At 41.6% G+C, this 23,552-nt stretch overlaps 3 protein-coding genes across 3 annotated transcripts in view; 2 read left to right on the forward strand and 1 right to left on the reverse strand.

The window, feature by feature from the left end:
• Positions 1-3,545, forward strand: part of TMEFF1 (transmembrane protein with EGF like and two follistatin like domains 1) — a 125,422-nt gene extending 121,877 nt beyond the window's left edge. Inside the window, exons 9-10 of the mRNA XM_075084492.1 lie at positions 850-1,008; positions 2,693-3,545. Of these exons, the coding sequence (XP_074940593.1) occupies positions 850-1,008; positions 2,693-2,777 (244 nt within the window). The 3' untranslated portion in view covers positions 2,778-3,545. The remainder of the gene's footprint in view (positions 1-849; positions 1,009-2,692) is intronic.
• A 754-nt stretch (positions 3,546-4,299) lies between these two features.
• Positions 4,300-20,004, forward strand: CAVIN4 (caveolae associated protein 4). Its single transcript, XM_075084491.1, has 2 exons — positions 4,300-4,851; positions 17,884-20,004. The coding sequence occupies exons 1-2, from the start codon at positions 4,441-4,443 to the stop codon at positions 18,538-18,540; spliced, it is 1,068 nt and encodes a 355-aa protein (XP_074940592.1). The 5' UTR covers positions 4,300-4,440; the 3' UTR covers positions 18,541-20,004.
• A 1,364-nt stretch (positions 20,005-21,368) lies between these two features.
• LOC142053209 (dynein axonemal heavy chain 5-like) overlaps positions 21,369-23,552 on the reverse strand; it is a 178,601-nt gene continuing 176,417 nt past the window's right edge. Inside the window, exon 76 of the mRNA XM_075084498.1 lies at positions 21,369-22,788. Within this exon, the coding sequence (XP_074940599.1) occupies positions 22,570-22,788 (219 nt within the window). The 3' untranslated portion in view covers positions 21,369-22,569. The remainder of the gene's footprint in view (positions 22,789-23,552) is intronic.

Consider the following 23,552-nt stretch of genomic DNA (forward strand, 5'->3'; position numbering starts at 1 on the left):
ATGAATTCTTCTGGAGCATGTTTCCACTGCCATCTTCACCACTGGCACATCTCTCATTCCTTGAACACGCGTTGCTGATCAGGAGCAGCCTCTGCTGAATTTCTCACTGAGGAAACTGCTGCTTTTCTCAGGCAAATTTGCTCAGCCATTTAGAGCAGCCAATTCTGTCTCCGGCCATTTCTCTGCCATCCCTGGCCAATTTTTATGGATTCTTCCATGAACTCTCACTTGAACAGTTGTGGGCCATTGGGTCTTCTAACCAAACCCCTGTCAAATTTTAGTTTGGTGACAAGGCAGGAAGGGCTTTGATGCTGGTCTTGTGCAATAGGTTTTGCAGGATTCCACTTCTGTAGGCTGCAGCTTGAAAAGGGATCTTTCTTCTCCACCATTTTTCAAGGTTTCTCTTCCTCTCTGTCACTCCTCTCCCATATTGACATTGCAGCTGGATGAACATGCTCACTTTGTGTTTCGTGAGCATGCTTCATGTTTCATTTAGCCTTGTGTACTTGTTTCACCTAGTTGCTTTATTCTTCTTAAATATTGCCCCAATTTAATAAAAATCCCATGTATTTATTTTGCTAAATCAGGGCCTTCACCACGCTGGTGTGTTTTCAGAGGGCCACTAGTAACCCTAGCCAGGAAAGCAGAGCATATCTGCTCTGTCTCTTCTCTTGCCATAGAAATCCAGACCATTCTCCAACCCAAGCGCTGGAAATCATTCTCCACACCTCCACCTTCTCAACAGCTCTTTCACAGCTGAAGTCACCTTGGACTCCTTGTTTCATTCTGCAGAATGTCTGGGCTGTTGTCAAATTACAGATTCCATGAAATATTCCTTTTCTTTTTCAGGTGTGAATCAGGATATACTGGACAGCACTGTGAAAAGACAGACTTTAGTATTCTTTATGTTGTCCCCAGCAGACAAAAGCTTACGCATGTCCTTATTGCAGCAATAATTGGAGCTGTACAGATTGCCATTATAGTTGCAATTGTCATGTGCATAACAAGGTAGGTAAAGATAAAAACAGTGAAAAATTATACATTGTATGGATATACTTTTTCTGTATTTAAATATTTGACCCCCAAAATTTTATATGCTTTAACATATGTCCTAAAATACCCATATGAAAATACCTAATGAATGAAGTGGAAGGATTATGTAACATCCTATTGCCCTTTTTTTTTTTTGTCGCAAAGCACACAATTGTTTAAAGTCACAACCACCAGTAACCACTCTGAATCCCCAGACCAAATACCCAGCAGAACAGATCAGCCCTGAAACGCATCCAGAAGGTCAGCTACTGTGTTAGGCCTTCACCTGAGGAATTCAAGCATTGCTGATATCTTAGAGAAGCTATGATCCCCTCCTCCCCGCCCAGTGAAACCAGAGACGTTGACAAGATGCTGTTCCCTGCAGTACCGCTGTAAATGGTGTTACACAGAGAGAGAAGTATCCCTCACACCATATACACTTTCTGAAAATGAATGTGCAGCTAGTCCCCTTATTAGGCACTCTCCATGGAAACCTATTTTATGAAATGTAAAGATGCACAAGCACAGAGTTCAAGTTTCTGGGTTGTCTCAGGCTCTCACACAGTATGAAAACTGAGATGAGAGCCATGGATTCTTTTTGATGGGACGGGGTTCACTTTGCTCAACAAGGCCTTGAACCCAATGAGGACTGAGGGATCTGGGATAGATTAAGGATGACGTAGTTACCTTATAGCCACACGAAGCATTTAAGTCCTATGCTTGGGCATCCATGCCTTACTTTGCCTTTTTCTCCTCAACTCATCCTTCATTTCTTCAGCTCCAGTTACACTGGGCCATAAAACTTTCTGCTACCATGTTAGTGCATGGCTTCCCAAACTCGGTGTAGAGTGACATCTCTGTGAACGAACAATATAGGCCTCCTTCCCTATCTGTCTTGTAAGGTTCAATGTAGCAGGTATAAGAACACATACCTAACACCTCCTGCATGTGTAAAAGAGTTATTTCACCCATGCAATTGACGTCATCCCTTTTTTACTCCACACCATGCTGGCCAGAGAGTGGTGTGGAAGGCTGTGGTTCAGCAGCCCTCCTCTTTCGGCCTCCCTACGACCATTCCCCAGCTCACAGTCTCCCAGGGACAGTCTATCTTGCTCCATCGTGCATTGCCTGCTGTCTGAGGGGCTGAGTAAATCCCGTTCCATTCAGAATCACTGACTTCTATAAATCCTTTCTTACTTGTGTGTTCACCCTCAAGAAAGAGATCGCCTGAGACACTCCACAGAGTCCTGGGTGGGCTCTGTCTCAGGGGCTGCCATGAGCAGCAGGGCGCCTGGAGGTCTGGTGCTTCAGACTGATTAATCCAGTCTTACCATCCACTGGATCTTAAGTACGAGTGCAATTATACACCATGGTATGTGTTTTGCTGGATCAAGGCTGAAGGACATAGCACCTTGCTGTCTTCAGTCTCAAGTTCAAGCAGAACTCCCTTCTGCCTGATCTGGGGTCCCATGGACATCATCCCAGGTGACAGTCCGGTGCCAAAGGGCAGGAGCGTCCCCCCCTGTCAGCACAGCTCAAGGACTCCTCGCTATTGTTAAGTACAGCAAATTAAGTCAATGTGTTATTGCTAGATGTAATTTTATGCAGCATATATGAAATCAGCCCTCTTTTTTCTTTCTCTATCTCTTTTTTTTAACAGAAAATGCCCCAAAAACAATAGAGGACGTCGGCAGAAGCAAAACCTAGGCCATTTTACTTCAGATACATCATCCAGAATGGTTTAACTTAGTGATTTTTATACCTACATTGACCATGTGATGTACATTTTTATTATATCTTTTTTTAAAGAATGGAAATATTTATTTCAGAGGCCTTATTTTTGAACATTTTTAGTGTAATAATGTTGGTCTGTATTCTCGAAAGCATCAGCTCTAACAGCTATGGACTGTTTTAGTATCTTTACTTTTATGTTTTTGAATACAGTAGTTCATTTTCTGTATCTCTCTGTATCACATGGTTATATAATAGACTTGTGCTTTATCCATGGAATGTAATATTTTTGGGAACACAGATTTATTCCACCAATGGTTGTAGATTAAAAAAAAACAAACAACAAACCAACAAAAAAGTCCACATTACCTAGCAAACAAGGCATGAACTAAAGGTAAAAATGTTTACAGCTTACTTTTCTTATGAGAAACTAGAAAACACTGTGTTTAAATACCGTAGATATTTAAATGTTTTTGGAAGTTAGTAACTGATTTTTTAGACACTGCCTATCGCATGAACTGTGAAGCTGTGTGCTGTGTGTAGTTGTAACATATTTATAAAACGTGTGGGCTGGGTCTAAGCACTGCCATCTTCATCAATAATTCCAGCAATTTATTTTTAAAGAGGAAAATTATAAATTTCATAATTTGGGAAGTTACCTGGTGGAGCAGATGGCACAGGTCCAAAACAAGTAGGTCTTAGTAGATTTAGGTATTGTAAAAATTGGTGTTGAATAATTGAACACAAATAATTGGAATAAAGCCTACTTTATCACTGTTAAAGCTGTTTTAATACTTCGTAAACTTTTTTAAAGAAAATACGTGTTTTAACACCTACAATACGGATTGTATAGTGTTTGTGATTAAAACAAAAAAAAAATAAAAGTGAATGAATTACTAGTGCTCTTGTATAGAGTATTTTCAAGAGCTAAAGAAGTCCATCCAAATTAGTCTGCTGGTCATAGGTATATTAATAGACTGTTAGTTGTCGTTTGAAAGATCCCAAGATAAAGTGTGAATAGGATGTGTTCAACTGTTTTAACATGTAGTTTAGGCTTTCAAAATTTTGCATGTAGGATTTAATAATTTGTTCAATAAAAAAAAAAATGCTTTCGACATTTTGAACTGGAAAAGCATGTCACAATACAACGTTTTCACTATATTGCCTCTGGTTGAGTGTGTTTATTTGTTATCCCATGTGGTGATCGCAGCAAGCTGAAGACCTGAAGTTGTTTTGCTGGAAAAAACAACCATGTTAATTTTCCTGACCGCTCTTTGAATTCCCTCGGAGGAAAGCACTCCAGTAACATGAAAACAAAAGTAGATCGTTAAAAATATGCAAGTTTGCTTTCCTGCTTAATTAGTAAGTTACTTAACTTTCCTGGATTAACACTAATAACTTCATCAGTACAGAAGCGTGACCCTTTAGGCGTATGTTCCTTTCCAGACATTGCTTCCTAATTTTAGGGGTTTCATGTTGCTGAAAGTATCCGAACAATCATGTGTGGATATTTTGTAGTCAGAAGTATTTGACCAAGCTCCAGGAGTGGCTTTTCACGCCCTACTTTGAGCATCACCGGAGCCAGCTGTCGCCCTGGCTCCCTGCAGCAGCGCCAGAATCATTCTGGCAGGATCACCGAAACTTCGCCTCCCGCCGATCCGGCTGAGGGCAGGCAAAATGGATCGCCGTGAAATCACCTCGGAGGCTGAGAAAACCCACCAAAATCGTCTCTCCAGTGTCACTGAGGAGGAAGAAGAACAAGATGCAGCTTACACGATTGTGACGGTCCTCGACAAAGTGGCCAACATTGTGGACAGCGTGCAGGAGAGCCAGAAAAGGATAGAGGAGAGGCACAGGGAGATGGAAAACGCCATCAAGACCATACAGATTGACATTTTAAAGCTTGCCCAGGCTCACGGCAACACAGGCTACACAGTGAACAAGTTACTGGAGAAAACCCGCAAAGTCAGCTCTACCGTGAAGGAGGTGCGGGCACGGGTGGAGAGGCAGAGCGACAGCGTGCGGAAGGTGGAAGCCAAACAAGAGGAGATGCTGAGGAAAAACAAATTCCGAGTCGTAATCTATCAGGTAACTGCGAGCCTGATTTCTTGTAGCGCTGTCGTTGTGCCACTTCCTTGGTAGCCACTGGTAGGCATTGGTTAATGAACGAAAAGATGCAGCCTATCCAACACGAGGGTTATTTTATGCCACCTTTAAACACTGAGTTGTGCTCCTCAGTGCCTTTCAGCATGAACCTACTGGCGGCAGCACACACGGTCTATTATTAGTGTTGGTAGGTTTCTGAGCCAGTCGTGTAAGATTAACTGCAGATCAGCAAGGACTATTTGTTGCCTCTCCGAAAGGTAATATGAGGCAGGCCCTGTAAATCTTGTCATACAACCCATGCCTAACATTCATCCCTGTTATTTTGTTCACCGTATTAGGTAGAAGTCCAAATAGCAAAAATGTTTGCAGGCTCCCTGGAACACAAACTTTCTTCTAACACTAATTTCAAAACATAGGGTTGGTTTAACTTGTGGCATTACCCAGGCTTTCATACTGCCGACAAATTGGGGCTTTTTTCATTGTCTCAGTCTATAGCAGTATACGCACAAACTGAAGCTCAGACCCACAAACCCTCATGACAGCAACCAGTACCTTGCATGCTCTGCTTTGGAAATGGTTTAACCCAGCACTGTCCTTCCAATCATATTGGGCAAGCAAATTATACATTTTTCTTTCATTGACCTCACTGTAGGATGTCCATTGTTCTTACAAATTATTGTGTTTGAACAGAAGTTTCATGACATGCCAAGGTCTTGCCTGCATTCATACAAGCAGACAGGGCAGGCAGGTCATGGAATCTGTCACTTGCTAGCGAGCACAGTGAAACCCTTTTGTTTAACGGCCTGATCCTGCCATTTGCCGAAAATTCCCAGTTCCCCAAGTCAATAGAAAGTAAGAGCGTTTCATCTTTTGCCACAAGCATAGTTTCTCCTTCATACCAGTGAGTCCCCAAAGCTTCTTTCGAACCAGTCATATTCATCATTAGGCGTTCTTGAAAATACCAGCCCTGGTGAGTAATGCAATGCGCCCCCATCGCCCAACCTTACACCCTGGTCTTGCATCTGTTTGTACGTAAATAACATTACTTGCCATGAATGGAGCCGTGTGTTTCACTGAGCATACTCACCACTGTATACAGCTGACAAATTCTTATGCATAATCTAGCTTTCTTAACTACTTCAATTTCTACTACTGGGAAGAAATAGCTAAAAAAAAAGAATTTGTTACCTCTTTAACGTTATGTCAGTACCGTATGCAGCCAAATTGTGCCTCCCTGAATGACTTACAATGGATGCTCAGGTGAAAGCATGGCACAATTTGGCCTGTTATTACAATTATTGCAAAATGCACCATCGTGATGGAAGAGAAAACAGGCACTTTTGCTTTTTCCTTGCAAATCATTTCCCAGCTAAAGGTAATAAATATCTCTGACTCCCCTTGTTATTGGCATAATGCCATTTCATTGATGGCCTTTACCATAATATTTGCAGCAGAATCAATGCTTTGAAAACATTTCTTCTTAAAACAGCATTCATTACGGAATGTAATTTTTTCTCCTAGGAAGACATGAGTTGTCATTTATTTAAAAATACAGTAAAATATTGTGGAAATGGATTTACACACAGCCATAAAGAACAGCTGTTGCTATTTTCAGGTATTTCATGCAAAAAGGTGGCTCTTACTTTCTGTAAGAATCACCTTCAGTAGGAGTTTCTGAACTCCCTGCTGGTTTTGCCAGACAAAAATGAGCTTGCACCTGGTTCCATATGTTTAATTCTTAAGCAGTACTTTTCAGGAAGGGAAATGGCATTTTTGATTGCTCTCTTTTTAGCTGCTTCTATCTATGGCGGCTGAGAACTGCCAGCCTTTTGCAAGGTAGATCCTTTCCCCTAATGCATGGAAGAGGAGCACATATGCTGATCCTCTAGGATCCGACTTTTAACACTTTTCTGGAGGAGAACTGCATTGCGTCACAAAAACTGGAACATGCTAGGTAGCCAAGAGCGTGCTGAAGCTGTGAGGCACAGGTATGCTTGTGAAAGTCTCTTTCACACAAGCGCAGTGATTCTTAGACTGTTGATTTACACCAGTGTAGGCACACTGCTGGAGTGCCAGGACCTGAATGACTGAAGCTTGTCTATGACGAGTGGGAGTCTGTTAATAGCATACTCCCTTCACTATATTTTACAAATGGGTGTAACCATGTTGTTTACTTGGTCGTTGTGAGTGACAGCTCATCTGTAGTGAGATTTTTTTCCGATGAACCATTTGAGACATTGTAATGGAGCCAATGACCTGTGTGTAGCCAGCGTTGAATGCCTACGTGGGTGAGCGCACGTGGGTTTTAGTTTTAACTTTTGCCAGAACATTGGCATATGAGGAAAAGGGAAACACCAGTTAAATCCTGAAGGTTTTCTTTCAAGTGGATAGCTTTGATCTTATCATTGACAGAAGGAGTAGGCAGGTAGAAAAGGATCATTGGCTGGAAGTGATTCTCCCAAGAGACCTCAGCCATGATGAAAAGGCTTGGCAATATCCTCGCATTAAAAAGAGACAAAGTGATCATCCGTGTGCATGATGATTAGGGAAATTGAGAGCATTCATTTTTAAAAGGCCATGTGGTTGAGGAAAAGGCTCGGTAGCAGGCAGCTCTCCTCCCCAGGCTGATTGCATGATTAAAAATGCCAGGTTACTCCAGAGCTTCTAGCGAGGTCTTTGACCCTGGAGTGCTATGTGCCTAAGGGTGTAGTAGGGAATGCAAAGTACATTATAGGTTGTGCAGGTCACTGTTCACTTCTGTTCAGGTTAGTCTGAATAACCAGCTGTGAGAGCTATTATTTCTCTGCAGTCAAAGGGCATCTAACAATCTAACTCGTTCTGGCCAAATTATTCAGAAATCAAAGGGGATTTTTTTTTAGCCTGAAAAAAATTCGTTTAATTTGCTTTTCTGCATGTTCTGCTAATCCCTCTTTGTATGTGTACATACGGGCACCAGAAAGTAACAGTTACTGGGCTCTTTTCTACTATTATTTTACATAAGCACCATAAATGAGTAACAACTTCCCAAGAAGGGACATTGCATTTGTTTCCCTCACTGCTGTCTGACGTCTGAAATTAGTGGATAGTCGCAGTGGATATGTCAGAAACCAAGTAAGGCTATGGCTTGACTAACCTACACAGACAAGTTACAAACAATTTGTTTGCCCTACGATTGCTCTACCGCATGCACAGGGAGAGGCTAGCAGAAGCAGCCTTGCATATGCCACTCATATTATGCATAAATAAATTAAAATATAAGTGGCTTTTCCTGTCCGCTGTCCTTCTGCAGCATAATGACTTGCACAGTAAAGATGGTGAGATCAAAATGGGGACAATAATCTGAAAATCTGAAGTGGAAGCACTGCCATCCGAAGTGGCAGCAAAAGTCAGGGTGTCACAAGCTCAAGAGACAAGGTTGCAAACACAGACTCTGAAAGACCTGGTGTACAAACTCAACGTCCATCAGCACGGAGTTTTAATTATAGCTATTCCGAGAAAAACCTGTGAGAGTAACCGTGACATGAAAGGCAGCAAATATAACACTTCTATTTAAAAAAAATAAGACAAAGGAAATTATCTGAACCATTGCCATTCATCTGTTATAATTTGGGCATAAGAATGGCAGGCTCAGAAGGGGCTCTGCAGGACAGAATCATTAGTACCGTGGAGTTAAATAGCTCACCAAGAGCAGATTGTGCTAGGTAACTCATATTTGATCATTTTCTGTTTCACAGAAACATGAGAGGCCTTACCCTTTCTCATATTTATGTACCTGATAACTTACCTCATAACAGATGATCTGGAAAAACAACAGATGACAGTCAATTGTGTTGAAATGGGAAGTGAGGCTTGTGATGGGTTTCTAAAAGGGTTTGCTTCTAAGGCAGTCTTTGTCAACTGTTTAATATTCTCATTAAAGATCTTGGCACAGAAGAAGGTGTGGATACTAATAAAGTATGCTCAAAATGAGGAGCTGTCAGTCTGGAGGAACAAATATAGTAAAGAAACCAAATCATCTTTATAGCTGCAGTAATGCTAATCTAAGTCAATTCCTGTACTTGGCTACTTAGCAGAAGCCCTTGTTGTCAGTCTGTCTTCTGAGGCCCCATGGTTTGGAAAGGACAGAAAATGGTGCGCTAATTTCTCTCACAAGATGACCGAGAGCCCACTTGATGGTGTGGCTCTTAAAAAAAGTGATACGTGGGCATGAAATGCTTCAGGCAAGGTATTTCCAGAAGTGATAGACAGACTGCCCGTACCCTTGTCCAAAACACTTCAGAGCCCACCTAGACTACCAGGTACAGCTCTGATCACCCCTGTTGAATTATGTTGTGTTCAAACTGAATGGGTTTGGAAAATGGCTACCAGGCCAATCAGAGCAATGGGAAGCCCTTGTAAATGAGAGGAGACCAGGAGGTCCCAGCTTGGTTTGGCCCAGCAAGAAAAGAGGCTAAGCGACATGGCTGTCATTTTTACATACATTGGGGTAGAGATGAAGAGTCCAGTAAAGATCATTGTCAAACAGACGAAATGGGTGTAAGCTGTCCACGAGTCAACTCAGGTCAGAAACCAGAAATGGATTCTTAGTCCTGGAGACATGAGGGTCTGGACTCTGGTTCAGACCTGGTTCTGCTAGAACCCATGGGGAGAGAGGAAAATCTAAATTGCTATTAAAGTGGAGTCTGAAAACATGACAAAAAAGGATGGCGTAGGTTGACTACCTGTGACAGCAGAGCACTGGCCTCAGACACAGGGCCTTTGTTGGAGTCTTGGGGCATAAACCTGATAAATATTTTTACAGCTGGGACAGGTAATTGCCTTCACTGAGAGTACAGAGAATAAAAGAAAGGCAATGGTTGTGTCAGCGAGTGTAGCAAGGGGCCTTTGTTTGCAGTGTCAAGCCCAGTCCTTCAGTTCAAAGGGCTGAGCTGGCCCCGTGCTGTGCAGCCAACTGCTGGCGGAGTGGCAGAGCCAGCGCTAAAGTACTGGAGGCAGCCAAAAGGATCATAAATTACCCGTGATTTTTAGGAAAAAAATCACTGCTTTCAGCCAGCTAAAGAAAAACCATATTTCTAGGGATGTGTTCACAAGGAAAGAGGAGAAAGGGAAATAAATAAATAAATACAATTTAAAAGCAGCTATTGGGCCATTTCTGTGTTCCTAAAATGAAATATATTTCACAGGGCTGTGTTCACAGCAGATTATAAACTTGCTGCTACACCAATTGATCCAGTCTAACTGGAGTCCCCAGGCCTGTTCCTTCTTGGTGATCTTCACAAGGGAGAGGCTGTCATCTTCTCAGGGCTGCCATTGATTTTCCTCCAACTGTTAACATTGAGTGGTGGAAACAATGGATGCTAATTTACATCTGCACTGGATGCAGTTGTTCAGGGCTTTGCTTGCGGTTGGCCTGCAAGCTAGCGGAAGAGCATAGCTACATCATAAGCCTCTCATGTCATGCCTCTTCCCCACAGTCGTAGGGGCTGCCTGGAGTGACTTACTGGCAGGAGCTGTGGCTGGCCGCTGTGGGCACACACCTATCGTCGGTGATACCCTTCATGCCTGAGGCCCAGGTTCAGGAATGGACTTGACTCTGGGGAGATGCAGTTGGGCTTTTTATTCTCAGCACTGCTGAAGACAAGAATCTTGCAGTTGTTCTTTTAGCACAGTGATAAAGATCATCAGAACAGCGCAGGCACAGATGGGAGGGACATGTGATATCATTAACAGCAAGTCCAGAATTTGGGAGAGGGTCCATCTTGCCAGGCATTAGGCATTGGTAACGCAGATGTTTGTACATTTGGCCTATAGGCTCCCTTCAAATGAGCAGAGGGAAACATGGAGCCAGATTCACCTGGCCTGTTGTAGACATCTACTGCTGGATAGAGTTTCTACTTCATAAGTACCTGTTCTCTCTGCTGAGTTGAAAGAGTGTCCAGAGGCCAGTTCATAGGGAGACATGGTTGCTTGGGCAGATGAATTTGGCAACTCCTGATGAATGGTTAGGCTTCTGTCGTACTTGAGAGCACTTCCCTTCTCCAGCTAGCTTGCAAGAGCAGTCACCTTGTGATGAATGAATGAATCAAAACATTACCAAACATATTTTTTGTCTTATCGCACCTTGTGATCTCTCGTTCTCCTCCACTTACAAAGGGTTGGTATCTCCAGATAAATTGGAAGTGAGAAATTTCACGAGTTTGATTGCAAACCTGCGGGCTGACCTGCAGAACTATTCCCTAGGCTAGCTCCATAAAACAACAGCAAAGCAAAGTAAGTGCGAAGCCTTAATATTCCCCTAGAGCTGCAGTAGTCCTTTTTACACAGCATGTGGTGGCCTGGAGCCAAGGGCTTCTGCGAGTGATGTGGTATAACTGGGTAACACTTCCTTGTTGTCTGTAGCTCACTGCAGTCAGACAAGGGAATGAGCTGGGTTTCTTTATAGTCATTGTATGCTCCTGGTTAAATTAATGAATTTCTGTCGGAATTTAAAGAAAAGGGGTGTGTATTAGGCCTCACAAAAAAGAATTGAGAGGGGTTGACTGTTCTGGCCAGGCTGCTTTTTCATTACGTAAAAATAATTCTAAATACAAGCTACAGCACTTGATCATAAAGTCTTGCGTGCTGAAGTGTTTATTCTCTGTCTACTTTACCTGATAAAAATCCCTTAGGTGCCCTTTTAAAATAATCCTATTTCTCTGTCATCAGAGCAGCTTTTTGGCCTGATGGCACAGATTTTGAAATGGCATATTTGCAGAAAAAAAAAAAGAAGGGATTGCTTGAGATTTGTAAATCTTCACTCCTAACAGTTAGAATATGAGTAAAAGTATGGAATGATTTGTAATTGGTTATTCATCAGTGGTTTCGTATTGATTTAGAGAACAATTTCAAGGAGATGTTTTAGTGATTGACCTTGGCTGTCGGTTTGAATAACAAATCATTCATTTAACATGCAAATTTCTAGGATTTTTTGTAAACATTGTGGCAATGCAGTTTCCTGCCCATACGCTGCCAGTCATTTGCATCACCAGTTGTCATAGACACGGCAGCAGCACCAGACCAGGCGCTGAGTGGCCTTTGACCATTTTGCTGCTTCGTGCTCTGCTTCAGAATTGTCAGGTGATCACCAGTCCCATCTGTGCCTATGTTAATCATCACCTGCACCTTCCCCGTCACACATCCCAAGGCTGAAAGGCCGTGACTTTTTCCCTGTGCAACACAATGAATCCAAGTTATGGAGTTCCATCTGCCTCTCCTCCCTATTCTTCCTGTGAGCAGTTTAGGAATATTTTGAGTCTTGGTTATATATACACACACACACACACACATATAATGTGACTATATATATTAAAAATATATTATTTTTTTAGGTGGGTTTATTTGGTCATTCTGTTTTACACTGTTGTTGTTTTTTGTATTTAAAAAAATTGTTCTGCTGAAGTTTTAATTGAAATTAGATTATAGTTGAGAATTGATAACAGTTAAAGACTGTTAGAATTATATTTTGAAGCATTCCTAGCATATATTTGCACATAAGACGATGTTTGTTGTTTTTTTTCCTCCTCGCCAACTCTGGGCCCAGTCTGGGCTTTGAAATACAAACCCAGAATACGTGTGCAAAAAACCATGAAAGGACAAGGGGGAGTAAAGCTCCTGATCTGGCCACACCTATTAAAATAACCCATTATTTTATATTTTAAATGACATAATAAAATTATTACTGAAATAATCATTAGAAGTGTTAATGTACTTAAAGCCTAAGTATCGTTGTACAGTGCCACTATGTCACTGCTTCATGTAGCAGATCCAGTGGACTCTAAATTAGCAACACACCTTTTGTTAATGAAAAAAATACTACTGCTGCTATTAATTATTGATCCCACCTGTGCTTACTAAGAGTGGAGATTTAGCTAGCAGGTTTGTGAGGGAATTTTTTTAATAACGCTTTTTCCTTTGCATATCCTCACTGACCTCGCTGAAGGCATGACATTCCTCTTCCAGGAGCCCCTTTGGCTCCTTAGTTCAGCAGCAAGAGAGAAAGGTGCTATTAGAGCTGACCTGATCTTTGCCAGGACACAACTGCAGCAAAATAACCTGAAACGTCGCTAAACAATTTGTTCTGCCATTTCCCTTCTTTCTCTGCCCAGATATGAGAAAAGCCCGACTGTGCAGGCAGGGTTATCAAGTAGGCACATATTGAGACAGTCTCTTTTCCCCTGCAGTTTTCAATTATCTGAGCATCACCACCTCGGGAAGCTCATAACATTGATTAGGGGCATTGCCACATTTAAGACTTTTTACCTACTGTTTTTGACGTTTCTGTGAGGTGAAAGAGAGTCAGTACTTTGTGCTTTGCATAGTTTAAGGAAGAAGTGCATTAGCTTTCCTTCATAAATGCCTTGTTATAGCTTATGGGAAAAAAATGCTACTGCTGTGATCCCTTCCTTGAGATCAGGAGACGCCGGCAGTGCCTGCAAACTGGTCAGCGCCCTCACACGTGGGCACAGAGCAGCCAGAACTTTGGCAGTCAATGAAACATTTGCAGAGAGAAAGGTGTGTGAAGGACACAGACTGTGTCCCTTCGAAAATTCTCTAATTATGAATGAAACTGAAATGGGAGCAGAGAACAAAAGTGGCAATGACGGAGTCAGACTTTCTTGGGAACCCAGTGTTAGGAACATCTGGGTCTCAATATTCACTGTCCCCGGAGCCATCTGTTCAAATCAATGCCATACTGGCCGCCTTCACCAAAGCTGTGGTTTCCTCATGTGTTTACTTTGTATTCAGCCAGGCCCTTAAAAACTCAAACTTCTTTGGCTAGGCATATTTGAGAAGTTAATTTCTCAAAAACTAGGAAAAGCCAAAGTTCAGGTTTAAGTGCTTTCTTAGCAAATTTACTGTGGCAGGGGCATCAGCAGCCATTCCTGAATTGTACAATCATTCTGTTACAATGTTATACCTTTAAGTTTTGTTTGTTAAAGTTGTTTCTTAAGCAATGGCTCTAACTAACCTTACAGCATTGTGGCCTCTGTATTTCTCTCCCTACCCGGCTGAACTGCAAAGGTCTCCAGGCTTTCCCCTTATCACTGCAACCAGTGCCTTCAGTCCTTCCTCTGCTACCACAGAACCTGAAGCCTTTCTCCTTCCAGACCTCATTTCCTTCCACATACATACATTTCTCCAAAATATTTCCAGTTTCAACAGTGCGACATCTAATATGACTCCTTTCTCCCCTCTTCCCTCCTACACCCATTCACAGCACACCCCGCCTCTTCTAGCACCCCCATCACCTGCCGAAAACATTGGATCCGGATCTACAGGCAAGGTACTTAAACCACTGGCGTGTTTGCTTAGGACAGACATCAGCTGGGAGGACAGACAGAATGACTCACAGCACAGCGAGTTCCTCAGCATAGAGCTTATTTCTTCATCTCTGAGCTCATATCCCTTCTCAAACTGGTGGAAAATGCCCAAATGTTTACGAGTTAGTGGAGAAGCCGTGTAAGGGTGAGAAGGTGGGAGCTGCGCAATGTGGGCACGTATGCTACACTTTTTGTACAAAACCAAGACAACTTCCAGATCAACCACTTACATGACTGATTTCCCAACCTTTTTCTTGGAGAAAGAGGAAAAAAATTGTTTTGTTTTGAAAGGTTCAGGTCAATTTTCAGTTTGTTGAGTGGTGGACTGACTTTTCAGATTATGGCCAACAAGTACACCAGCAGCAGCGTGAGCACCCTGTGCAGGGTGCACTCTCTCCAGGTGCTCCCTCTAGGAGGATTGATGGAAGGGAAAGGGAATGATCAGCTTCCACAGATTTCTTTCTTGGTTTCTGGTTCTGGCATGTGAATGTCGTTAGTTTTTTGCCAGTAGGTAGGGCAAGCAGAGTACATGTCCTTTGTATTAACCAATAGAGACACCATATGACTGCACTCCTCTTCCCTCAAGAAATCAGGTTAAAAATACCTGACTGTTCAGTATAATCTTTTACTGTGATATTATCTCCTGTTTTCATTTTATTTAAGCACTTACAACTTTACCTTGAAGAGCCTCCCTTACCCATGAGGCGCTGGCAGCAGGTACAGGCCCTTCCTAGCAAAATGCTTAAGTAGAATTTTAACTAAAAGCCTGCAAGTAGCATCATCAACTGTTCAACTCCTTCTCACCCTCCTCAAAGGCTGGGCTGCCCAGCCCTGCTATTTCCAGTCCTGTCTGCTTTAAAGCCAAGAAGAAAGCTGTCACTCCATTTAGGGCTTTGTCCTGTGCAACTGAAATCAGTAGGTATTTTGTCTTTGCTTTTAGTGAATCTATAAAAAAGCTGGCGGCTATATGCTTTGACCCCAACAATTTCCCACCTGATGCTAAAACTTATCATTCCTGCTGTAGGAAGGATGAGCTCCTACCTTCTCTCTACCCCAGTGATATCTAGTGATAAGAAATGGGGAGGGGCAAGAGAGAGAAAGGAAGCGGATGAGAAAGCTCTCCTACTGAGCCTAAGTCACTGTATTTTTATGATGAAACTCCCCTAACATGCTGGCCAGTTTCACTGATACTTTCCACATTGGTAACATCTTCCATCCAGAAACCTTGAGAGGAGATAGAAACTCACACTAATTTTTAGCCTTGCTACACTCGATTCTGCAAGACGTGTGCAGAAACCAAGGAAAAGGGGAAATAGCAGATTTGGTAAAGATCATTTTCAGAGTCTGTAACAGAATGAAAAATGTTCCTCAGGACCTCCAGCTCTAGTTTCTGTGTCTTGTCTACATGGCCTTCGTCTCACATGTTACTGTTCGTAAGTCTTAATTCTAACACGTGGGTGCAAGTTAAAGCACTCTCTTCTGTAGGTAATAGACTATAAAGCGAAATAGAACAAAAATCTGGCAAACAATTGACAAAAAGTACAGAAAAATGTTCTTCTTCCAAAGGAAGACAGCTTAAATATTGCAGAGAAAATAGTCTCTCTGCCTTCTCTCTTTTTCAGAAGTAATCTTCATATGAACAGCATACCCTATTCACCACATTGTATTCATTTCTGCATGTATTGAAATTTCAGAATAGTCATTCTGGAAACATTTTGTTACCATTTCAGCTGAAGGAGTGGGCTATAATTTACAAACTTTGAGGAATTATTATCCAGCTGTGTTTTAGTTCATTTTCAGAAAAGAAGGGATTATGTTTATATATAGAAGTCTTTATATAATTAATGTTAATTTGCACGTTAATGAAGATGATTATTAGCAAAGCATTGTAGTTTTGTTCCTGCTGATTTTGATGGATGAGTTGAATAACATTCTGCTGTAATCAATGCAACAAACTCGTCCCTATTTTTTCTAAGCATTACCAACTATTTTACTAGGGAGTTTTTAATGAAGCCAAGACATGCTGACAGACTCTTCAGTGAGCTTTATCTGCCAACTAGCTTAATGTATTTTATTTTATGTATTGCTAGTACTTGGTAAAATAATGTTAAACATGACTTGCTACTAATAAGTTGCTGTGAAAAATTACAGTAGTCTTTTTGGCCAGAAATCAGTTCACAGCAAAATATGCAGACAGACTGACCCACTCTTCATGGGTCTACGACTTCTAATATCTCACCTATTTTCTGCATTAAGGCAATAATACTAAGGATAGAGCCCAAGCACTGTCTTGCCTCAGAAATCAACTGAAGTAGTTACTACTAATGGGAAACAGCTTACAGAAGTTTTATATAGCTGTTGTACCTGTCTGCACCCTAAAGGGCTGCTCGGCTTGGGAGAAGACCACATGCACGTGCACATAAACAGCTAGTCAGGAAGAAGGGGCTGGCGTTGTCCATCTCATGCACCTCCTACCAGTTATGGGTTTTCTACTCTGCATACACCCATACTTCTAGGCAGAAGTGACTCAGCGACAGTGAGCCACAAATTTGTAATGTCCATGCAGACAGCAGGCTTCAGATCAGGTGATCAACTCTCTTAGGAGATTCTCCCTGTTCAGATAACTCGTACTCCTGAATCCTTCCATTACCACAAGCTTTTTTCCTTTTTTTGCATGTCCTTAACTGCTAAGTGATTTTTCATAAATTATTTGTATACTGCAGACAGCTTTTGAGTCTTCTGTGTGTCTTCAAGTTTTGACCCTCTCGCAGCCTTTCTTTGGAGGAGCTACATACATTCCTAGTGCTAAGATATGGAGGATAGTCGCCACTTCCAAGCATGCAGCTAATATGTATCATATGTATAATATAAATACCTAATGCCACATGGTCATACAGGTCACCAAACTCACCACAGGAGATAGAGGTGCTTGCTCTGGGTCATTCATATTTTTCCAGATGGATCAAGTCAAGTTGATCTCAGCAGTGGTGCAGGTGCTGGATGAGTTGCAGGGAACTGGGTTCAGCAAATAACATCTCACTCCTTTAGTGACTTTGTCCCCTTGTGGATCCAGCACATGTAAGTTAATATAGTGGGGTTCATCTCCTTCTGGGCAGGAACAGAAATGCTTGCTAAGTTCCAATTAGTCAAAAATGTGTAATTGTCTTGGTGACAGTAAAGTGTGACAGTAAAGGTGTCACTGAGGCACCCATTTGGAGAGTGTACAGCTGACACAAGCACAAGAGCCTCTTTTGTCTACAGATGTCTACTTTTATTGGTGAGGAATAATGGATCTATGTCCAGTCTCTGAGAAGCACATCAGCTTCAAAAAAAAAAAAAAAAAAAGAAATGGACTAGACAAATCTGCTCTGAAGTCCATCAGGGGCCAGTACACCTAGGACCATGGCATTCATTAGTCTCAGGTAGAACCACACTGAAAAGAAATCTTTAGTCAGGGATAACGTCTTTACAGAAGCTGGCAAAGGTTTCTTCTGCTGTTTGCATTCGGTATAGCTCACGTGTGATGGTACAAGCCTACCTTCTTGGTTACAATACTATATTTCAGTTAACATTAATTAACTACAAGGCAACAAACAAAGTACTTGAATCACTAAAACACACTTGCTGGAAGATGACTCTGTGCTTTCCTTCACAGGAGGAAACCGAGTGTCCTTCATCTCTCTCTGTTATCAAAGAGAGGACAGCAGGTGAAACTCTAGAGGATGATTTCTTCCCACCTGACGATCTGTCTTCTGATGAAGAATATTATATCGAAGAAAGCAAAGCAACCCAGTTCAAGAAATCAGGCATGAGGCGCATAGATGATATCAAAAAGGCATTTTCAAGGGAAAATATCCAAAAGACGAGACAAAATTTTGGCAAGAAGGTAAACAGGCTTCGAACTAGAATAGTGACCCCTGAGAGGAGAGAGAGGATCAGGCAGTCAGGAGAGAGACTGAAACAATCTGGGATAAGGATCAAGAAAACCATTTCACAAGCTGCCCCTACGAAGGAGACGTTCAAGATCCATAAAAAAAATAAAGAACGAACAGGAGCCGAAGGTCAGGAGGGGATCCAGGAAGCCGGTGTGCACATCGCCTCTGAGCTCGCAGCAGCAGAGCCCTTCACTGAAGAAATCTCTTACACAGAAGTGATCACTAAGGTAAAGAAAGACAAGAATAGCGCAACAAAAGGTTCTTCCCAGTCAACTGAAAAAGGAGTGATGATCCCAGAAGTGGTTCTTAAGCAGGAAGGAAAAGAAGGAGGAGGAGGTGACGATGTCCCTTTGCTAGACTTAAAGCAATCGGCGTAAGGAATCAATTAGCAAACACACCATACTATCCCTACTGAACAAGAGATAACACAGTATGTATCCGCTCAGCTTTAGAAAAAATGCGTGAATTTGTGTTATATCACAAAACATGTTGGTGGTGTTCTATCATTTACACGGGTGTCTGTAGTGTTGTCTTCCTGCAAAAGCCAAGCTGTGCAAATGGAATGAAGGGGCTCCCCCTCTGCCTTGCAGTGTGCCGATAGCTATCATCCACCCAAATGGAACTTGCACGGCAAAGGGAGATGAAATCTGCTGTATTTTTCAAGATTGATTTAGCAGTCACTTTACAGCCTAATCACTCTCTTTAGTTTTATGTACAACAGCATAAAAATTATTTCCATTATCTTATACCAACCCTAATCAGAAAACAATAACAAAGCTACGACTTCATATTAGCAAGAGGAAGAACTGGAAAATGTCCATTTAGCGGTACAAATCTTTTTGTTTAAGGGCCCTCACTGAAACAGCAGGGGGAGGAAAATCCTGCTTTATCCAGGGTGTGACAAAATGTGGCAGGAATGATAAGGTTTGGAGTAAATTGTGTTTCTTCTCAGTGGAAAAGAGAAGCTCCTGAAAGGACTAAATATTATTTCCAGAGTTCTGGAAGAGGAAGGTTTGATGTATGTAACCAATGCATTTTCTGCACTTGTGGAGTAAGAATAAAAAAGCAGAAGACACATTAAATATGGAATAGCAGGAGGAAAAGAGAATGAGGTTTCATATTGATGTTTCGGGAAGATGCGATTGTGAGAAAGGCAAGGGTATGAAGCAGGGAAAGAGGAATAAGATTGATGCATGGGTTCTGGATAAATAGAGAAGAAAATCAGAATATTGCAACTGAAGTTTCCTCAAGATCTTTTGAAGAATTGTTACTCTATCCAGAGGATCACAGGGCTTATGAACATAACTGACCAGACAAAGGAATTGTTTTGTCTTCCATTCTCTGTGCTTTTTCTGAGTTTAAATTGCAATTGCAAAGTGCAATTAAAATCTATCCTACAAAGCCACTGAAGTACAGGGCCAATCCATAACCCAATTCTTTGTTTCCTTTGTTTCCATCATCATTATTGACCAGCCACAGCCTCAGGGATTATGACACAGACACCCTTTGGAGTATGGAATGCTGTTTATTTGCAACACTCAGGAGCCAGTGCCCTGACATCGGATATGTTTGTAAACACGACCCCTACGCTGACATGGGGTGCAGGACTGTATTGCTTTCTTCGTTCTTAAATGGAGTTGCCTTCAAAGCACTTATCTAAAGCAATGTTAGTCATTATTATCTGTGTGAAACTTGTACAATATTGCCAAAAGTTGTATGATTGTATTTAATATCTGATTCATTTTAACAGCAGAGGATAACTTGGTTATCCATATACATTGTTTGAGGACTCCCAGCTAATTGTTAATCTATAATTTAAATATAATTAGTTTGATTTCAAATATTCTGCCTGCCAGTTCTTTCATTTAGCCTGGTGTACATCACATCTGAAGTGAAACAGCTTTAGCAATAGTAACTAGCGAACACTGGTTGGGGAAGGTCAATGTTATACTATGTCAGTGACATTTCAAATCAAATTAGTGTTGTCAGATTGGAAGCAGCAGCTCCGCTGAATGGAAGGGCAGGATAGGGCAAGAGAGGGAGACAGGGAGAGGAAGACATTTCTTTCAACAGTAAATTGTACATCTCCACTGTACTGTAATAACATGCTAAAAGAAAAAAAAAAGGTTTTGTTATAGGATAGATAAGAGTTCGTGTTTGGTTCGTATTTTACTCATTATAGGAAGTCTTTTCTGGAACCAGGCGACTATATTCTTCTTCCAGTTCTGTATAAAACTGCAGCTATCTTCCATGAAATACTCTATGATTTTTCTTGTCCTTCTGTAATATGGCCTGCATTCTGTTCCACAAGATTTGATGTTTTCCTAAACTGACAAACAGGGTTTAGTTATTGAAACGAAAAAGTCGAAGTTCAAAGAAGCTATTTCTTTGCATTTTTGTACAGCAGAACACTAAGTGCTAGAACATAATTGCCTATAGATTTTCTTTAGATAGCATTTAATTTTCTCACTTGACTTGACAAAGACAGGAAGTGATGCAGCTTCCACGGAGCTTATCATGTAGCACCGCATATAACCTCTGTCAAATATGTATTCTTTAATGTTTATTTCTAACTTCTATTGTTCAGGGGATGATTTGTTTTCGTAGCAAGTAGTGAGTTCTTCAGGTGTGCAAAGTATTTCAATGTACGCTCTTCGTTTTAAGTTATTATCAATGCTACTGGCTTGAATTTTACACATACCAGGAGATGAAAGTTAATTTACTCCATATCCCCTCCCACAGATAGGGGATGGGGAGAAAACCGTGGTTTAAAACCTCAATTTCTATACAACAGCACAGCCTTTTGCTGCTTGAAGTCCCTATTTTTCATCGTTTCCAAGAGCAATGGTCTTGAAGCCCAATCTTTCACCCTTCTCAGAAACAAAGTTCTCAATGAAATCGGTTGATGTACAGCTTACTGCAGGGAGGCCTGGTGTATATTTTTGGAACAGGTGCTTTCACTTGGGAAGATAATCTCACCAGCACTGCCTGTGAAACAAGTGCCGCTCCTGGCTCAGTGGGAGAAAGGGACCCTGTCCCTGGCTGCTCTGTTTTCCAGGAAGAAATCTGGCACTTTCTGCTTAGTTGTGGGTGGGAGTGTGAATATCAAACTTCCTCATGGAGGTTGCTAACTCCTCATGCAGTTGCTAACTGCAGAGTAAAACTGGTTACGGGGAAGGATGAACTACTTTCTTAGACACCAGCTGAAAAGAAATTGAAGTGTTTATACAAAAATTGAAAGTATTCACAAGGAGGAAAAAAAATGAATAGCAAAGCACTCACTGCAAGTCCTTCTTTCATAACATCCAACAGCAATTTCTTTTGCTTTGAATTTGTGCTAGCGAAAAAAGCCAAAAATGTTTTCTACCAACTGCTGTCTGTCTATTAAAAGAGAGGCAGGAAGCATCCTTCAGTTACAGGGTAGAAAGCAATGGTGGTAGCAAACAAAAATTACTTCAACCATTTCAGGTGAATCTACTCCCAGAAATGGCCTGTGTGTCTTCTACTTTTCTTTTACACCTAAGCTGATGCAAAATACAGAATAAAAAGCAGTTAAGAGGTTTGAGTTTGCAGGATTCAGGCCTTAACACCAACGGAGACAATAATAACAGAGCCAAACTGGTGTTCAGATATGTTTACTCTGAGAACAGTTTTAAAACTTTTTTCTCACTAATACTGGGTGTGTGTGGGTGCGTGTGCGCACACATCTTCCTTACAATGGGATATAGGTTTAAAAATGAGTTAATATGTGCAAAGGCCACTGCTTGTGCAAAAATAAACTTGCCCGTTTGTACAGCTTCTGTGATTGTTAGCATAAAGAAGTAACTATTCAAGGAAATGGTAGCATCCATTTGTAAAACTGCCCAGTAAGTTTGCAAATGCAAAATCAAAGGAACTGTGCATTGGAATACATGCAGATAAAGTTCTACCATATGTTTAATTCACTTGTCATTACAGCTTTAATAATGCTATGGATGATAAGGTTTTAACTACAAAGTTGAATTTAAAAAGAATTATAGCGTATTATGAAGAAGTCTTGCATTAAGAAGAAAAGATGACATCTACAAAAGAACCACCATGAATGTCAGAGCAGTTGTCAGTATCACAAGCACTTTTTTCCTAGTGTTTCCATTATGTTGATTATATTCTCATTTGCTTTATAACAGTTACCAAATTTTACACCTGCAATGGTTCTCCCTCTGACATTCCCCGGTTAAACACATTTAGTATTTTTACTGTGAACAGAGTAAAACGATCTATGTGTAATTAACACAATCTCTATATGTCACTTGTTAATTCCCATGCCCCTGTGAGAAGGTAGCCACCACTTTGTCAATAACAGAAATCCTACTGGCCACAGACTAATCTTCCCAGGCGGTTCTTTCTTTATAGCTATCTGTTGGTCCTTATTTTGAATTGCAGAGCAGTGCAACCCCCCGTAAAGTCCAATGATCAGGATTCTGCACTGTTTTCAGATACAAAGAGAAAATGTAGGTCAGGTCTGTTCTCCGGGGCTTTTTGTAGACAGGGCAGGAGTACGCACTTCCTTGTTGCTTCTTTGGGTCATGTAGCGCTGTAGTGCTAACGGCATACACATGGACTACAGGAAGGCTTGTGAACAGCACCTGAGAATGTTAAAAGAGACATGGGGCTCAGCATTAGAGGAGCAGGATAGGGTGCATGAAATCCAAATGATGGAAATAAGTTCAGTGATGGCCTTCAGCAAAAGTGCCAGCACCCCAGCAGAGGTACATGCAAGAACAGGGGTTCTATGCTCACTACTACACTGACCCTAATTTTAAGCCAGTGGCAGCTCAGGGACAACATACATCAAGAAACCTGGAAGGAAAAGAAAGCAGCAGAAACCTGCAAAACTCCATGCCATGGAAGTAGATGGAAGAATGACAGGGTGGTTCTATGAGGGAGAAAGACCATTGGCTTTTTTCCCATCCTTTGCCCCTTTGGCTAGCATTCCCCGTTCTCTCCCCACCTCCTGTTCCCTGAATGGCAGGACTGGAGCTACGAAGGCCAAGCTGCATTTAGCAAGCCTCCTTGTTACCTCTGCACTGCTGGCAGTGGAGCTGCAAAGATCCAAGGTGCCTTTGGGTGTTTATGCAGACTAGATCCCGTCAGGTCTTCCAACAATATAAAGTATTCATTGGCGGGGGGAAAAAAAGACCCAAACCCAAGAGCAACATGGAGCCTTGCTGAACACTCCAGAGCACTCAAGTAAAAGCCATGTTTAAAGGTGTCTTTTGACAAACCAGGCAACAGCTGTCACCAGAAGCTACAGCTGGCACAGTTTGGTTTGGAAAAGTTTGCTCTCAGCCAGACACAGAAGTGTTTTGCCTACAGAGAGGAATTACCTCAACTCCAATTCCAGAATATT

Source organism: Phalacrocorax aristotelis, chromosome 2, assembly GCF_949628215.1.
Source record: "Phalacrocorax aristotelis chromosome 2, bGulAri2.1, whole genome shotgun sequence".
Classification (NCBI taxonomy): domain Eukaryota; kingdom Metazoa; phylum Chordata; class Aves; order Suliformes; family Phalacrocoracidae; genus Phalacrocorax; species Phalacrocorax aristotelis.

Bases quoted from the DNA above. Each gene is read 5' to 3' on its own strand.
- CAVIN4 (XM_075084491.1), top strand. From the start codon at position 4,441: ATGGATCGCCGTGAAATCACCTCGGAGGCTGAGAAAACCCACCAAAAT. The intron at 4,852-17,883 runs GTAACTGCGAGC...TTTCCTTCACAG, and splicing joins TCCGAGTCGTAATCTATCAG to GAGGAAACCGAGTGTCCTTC.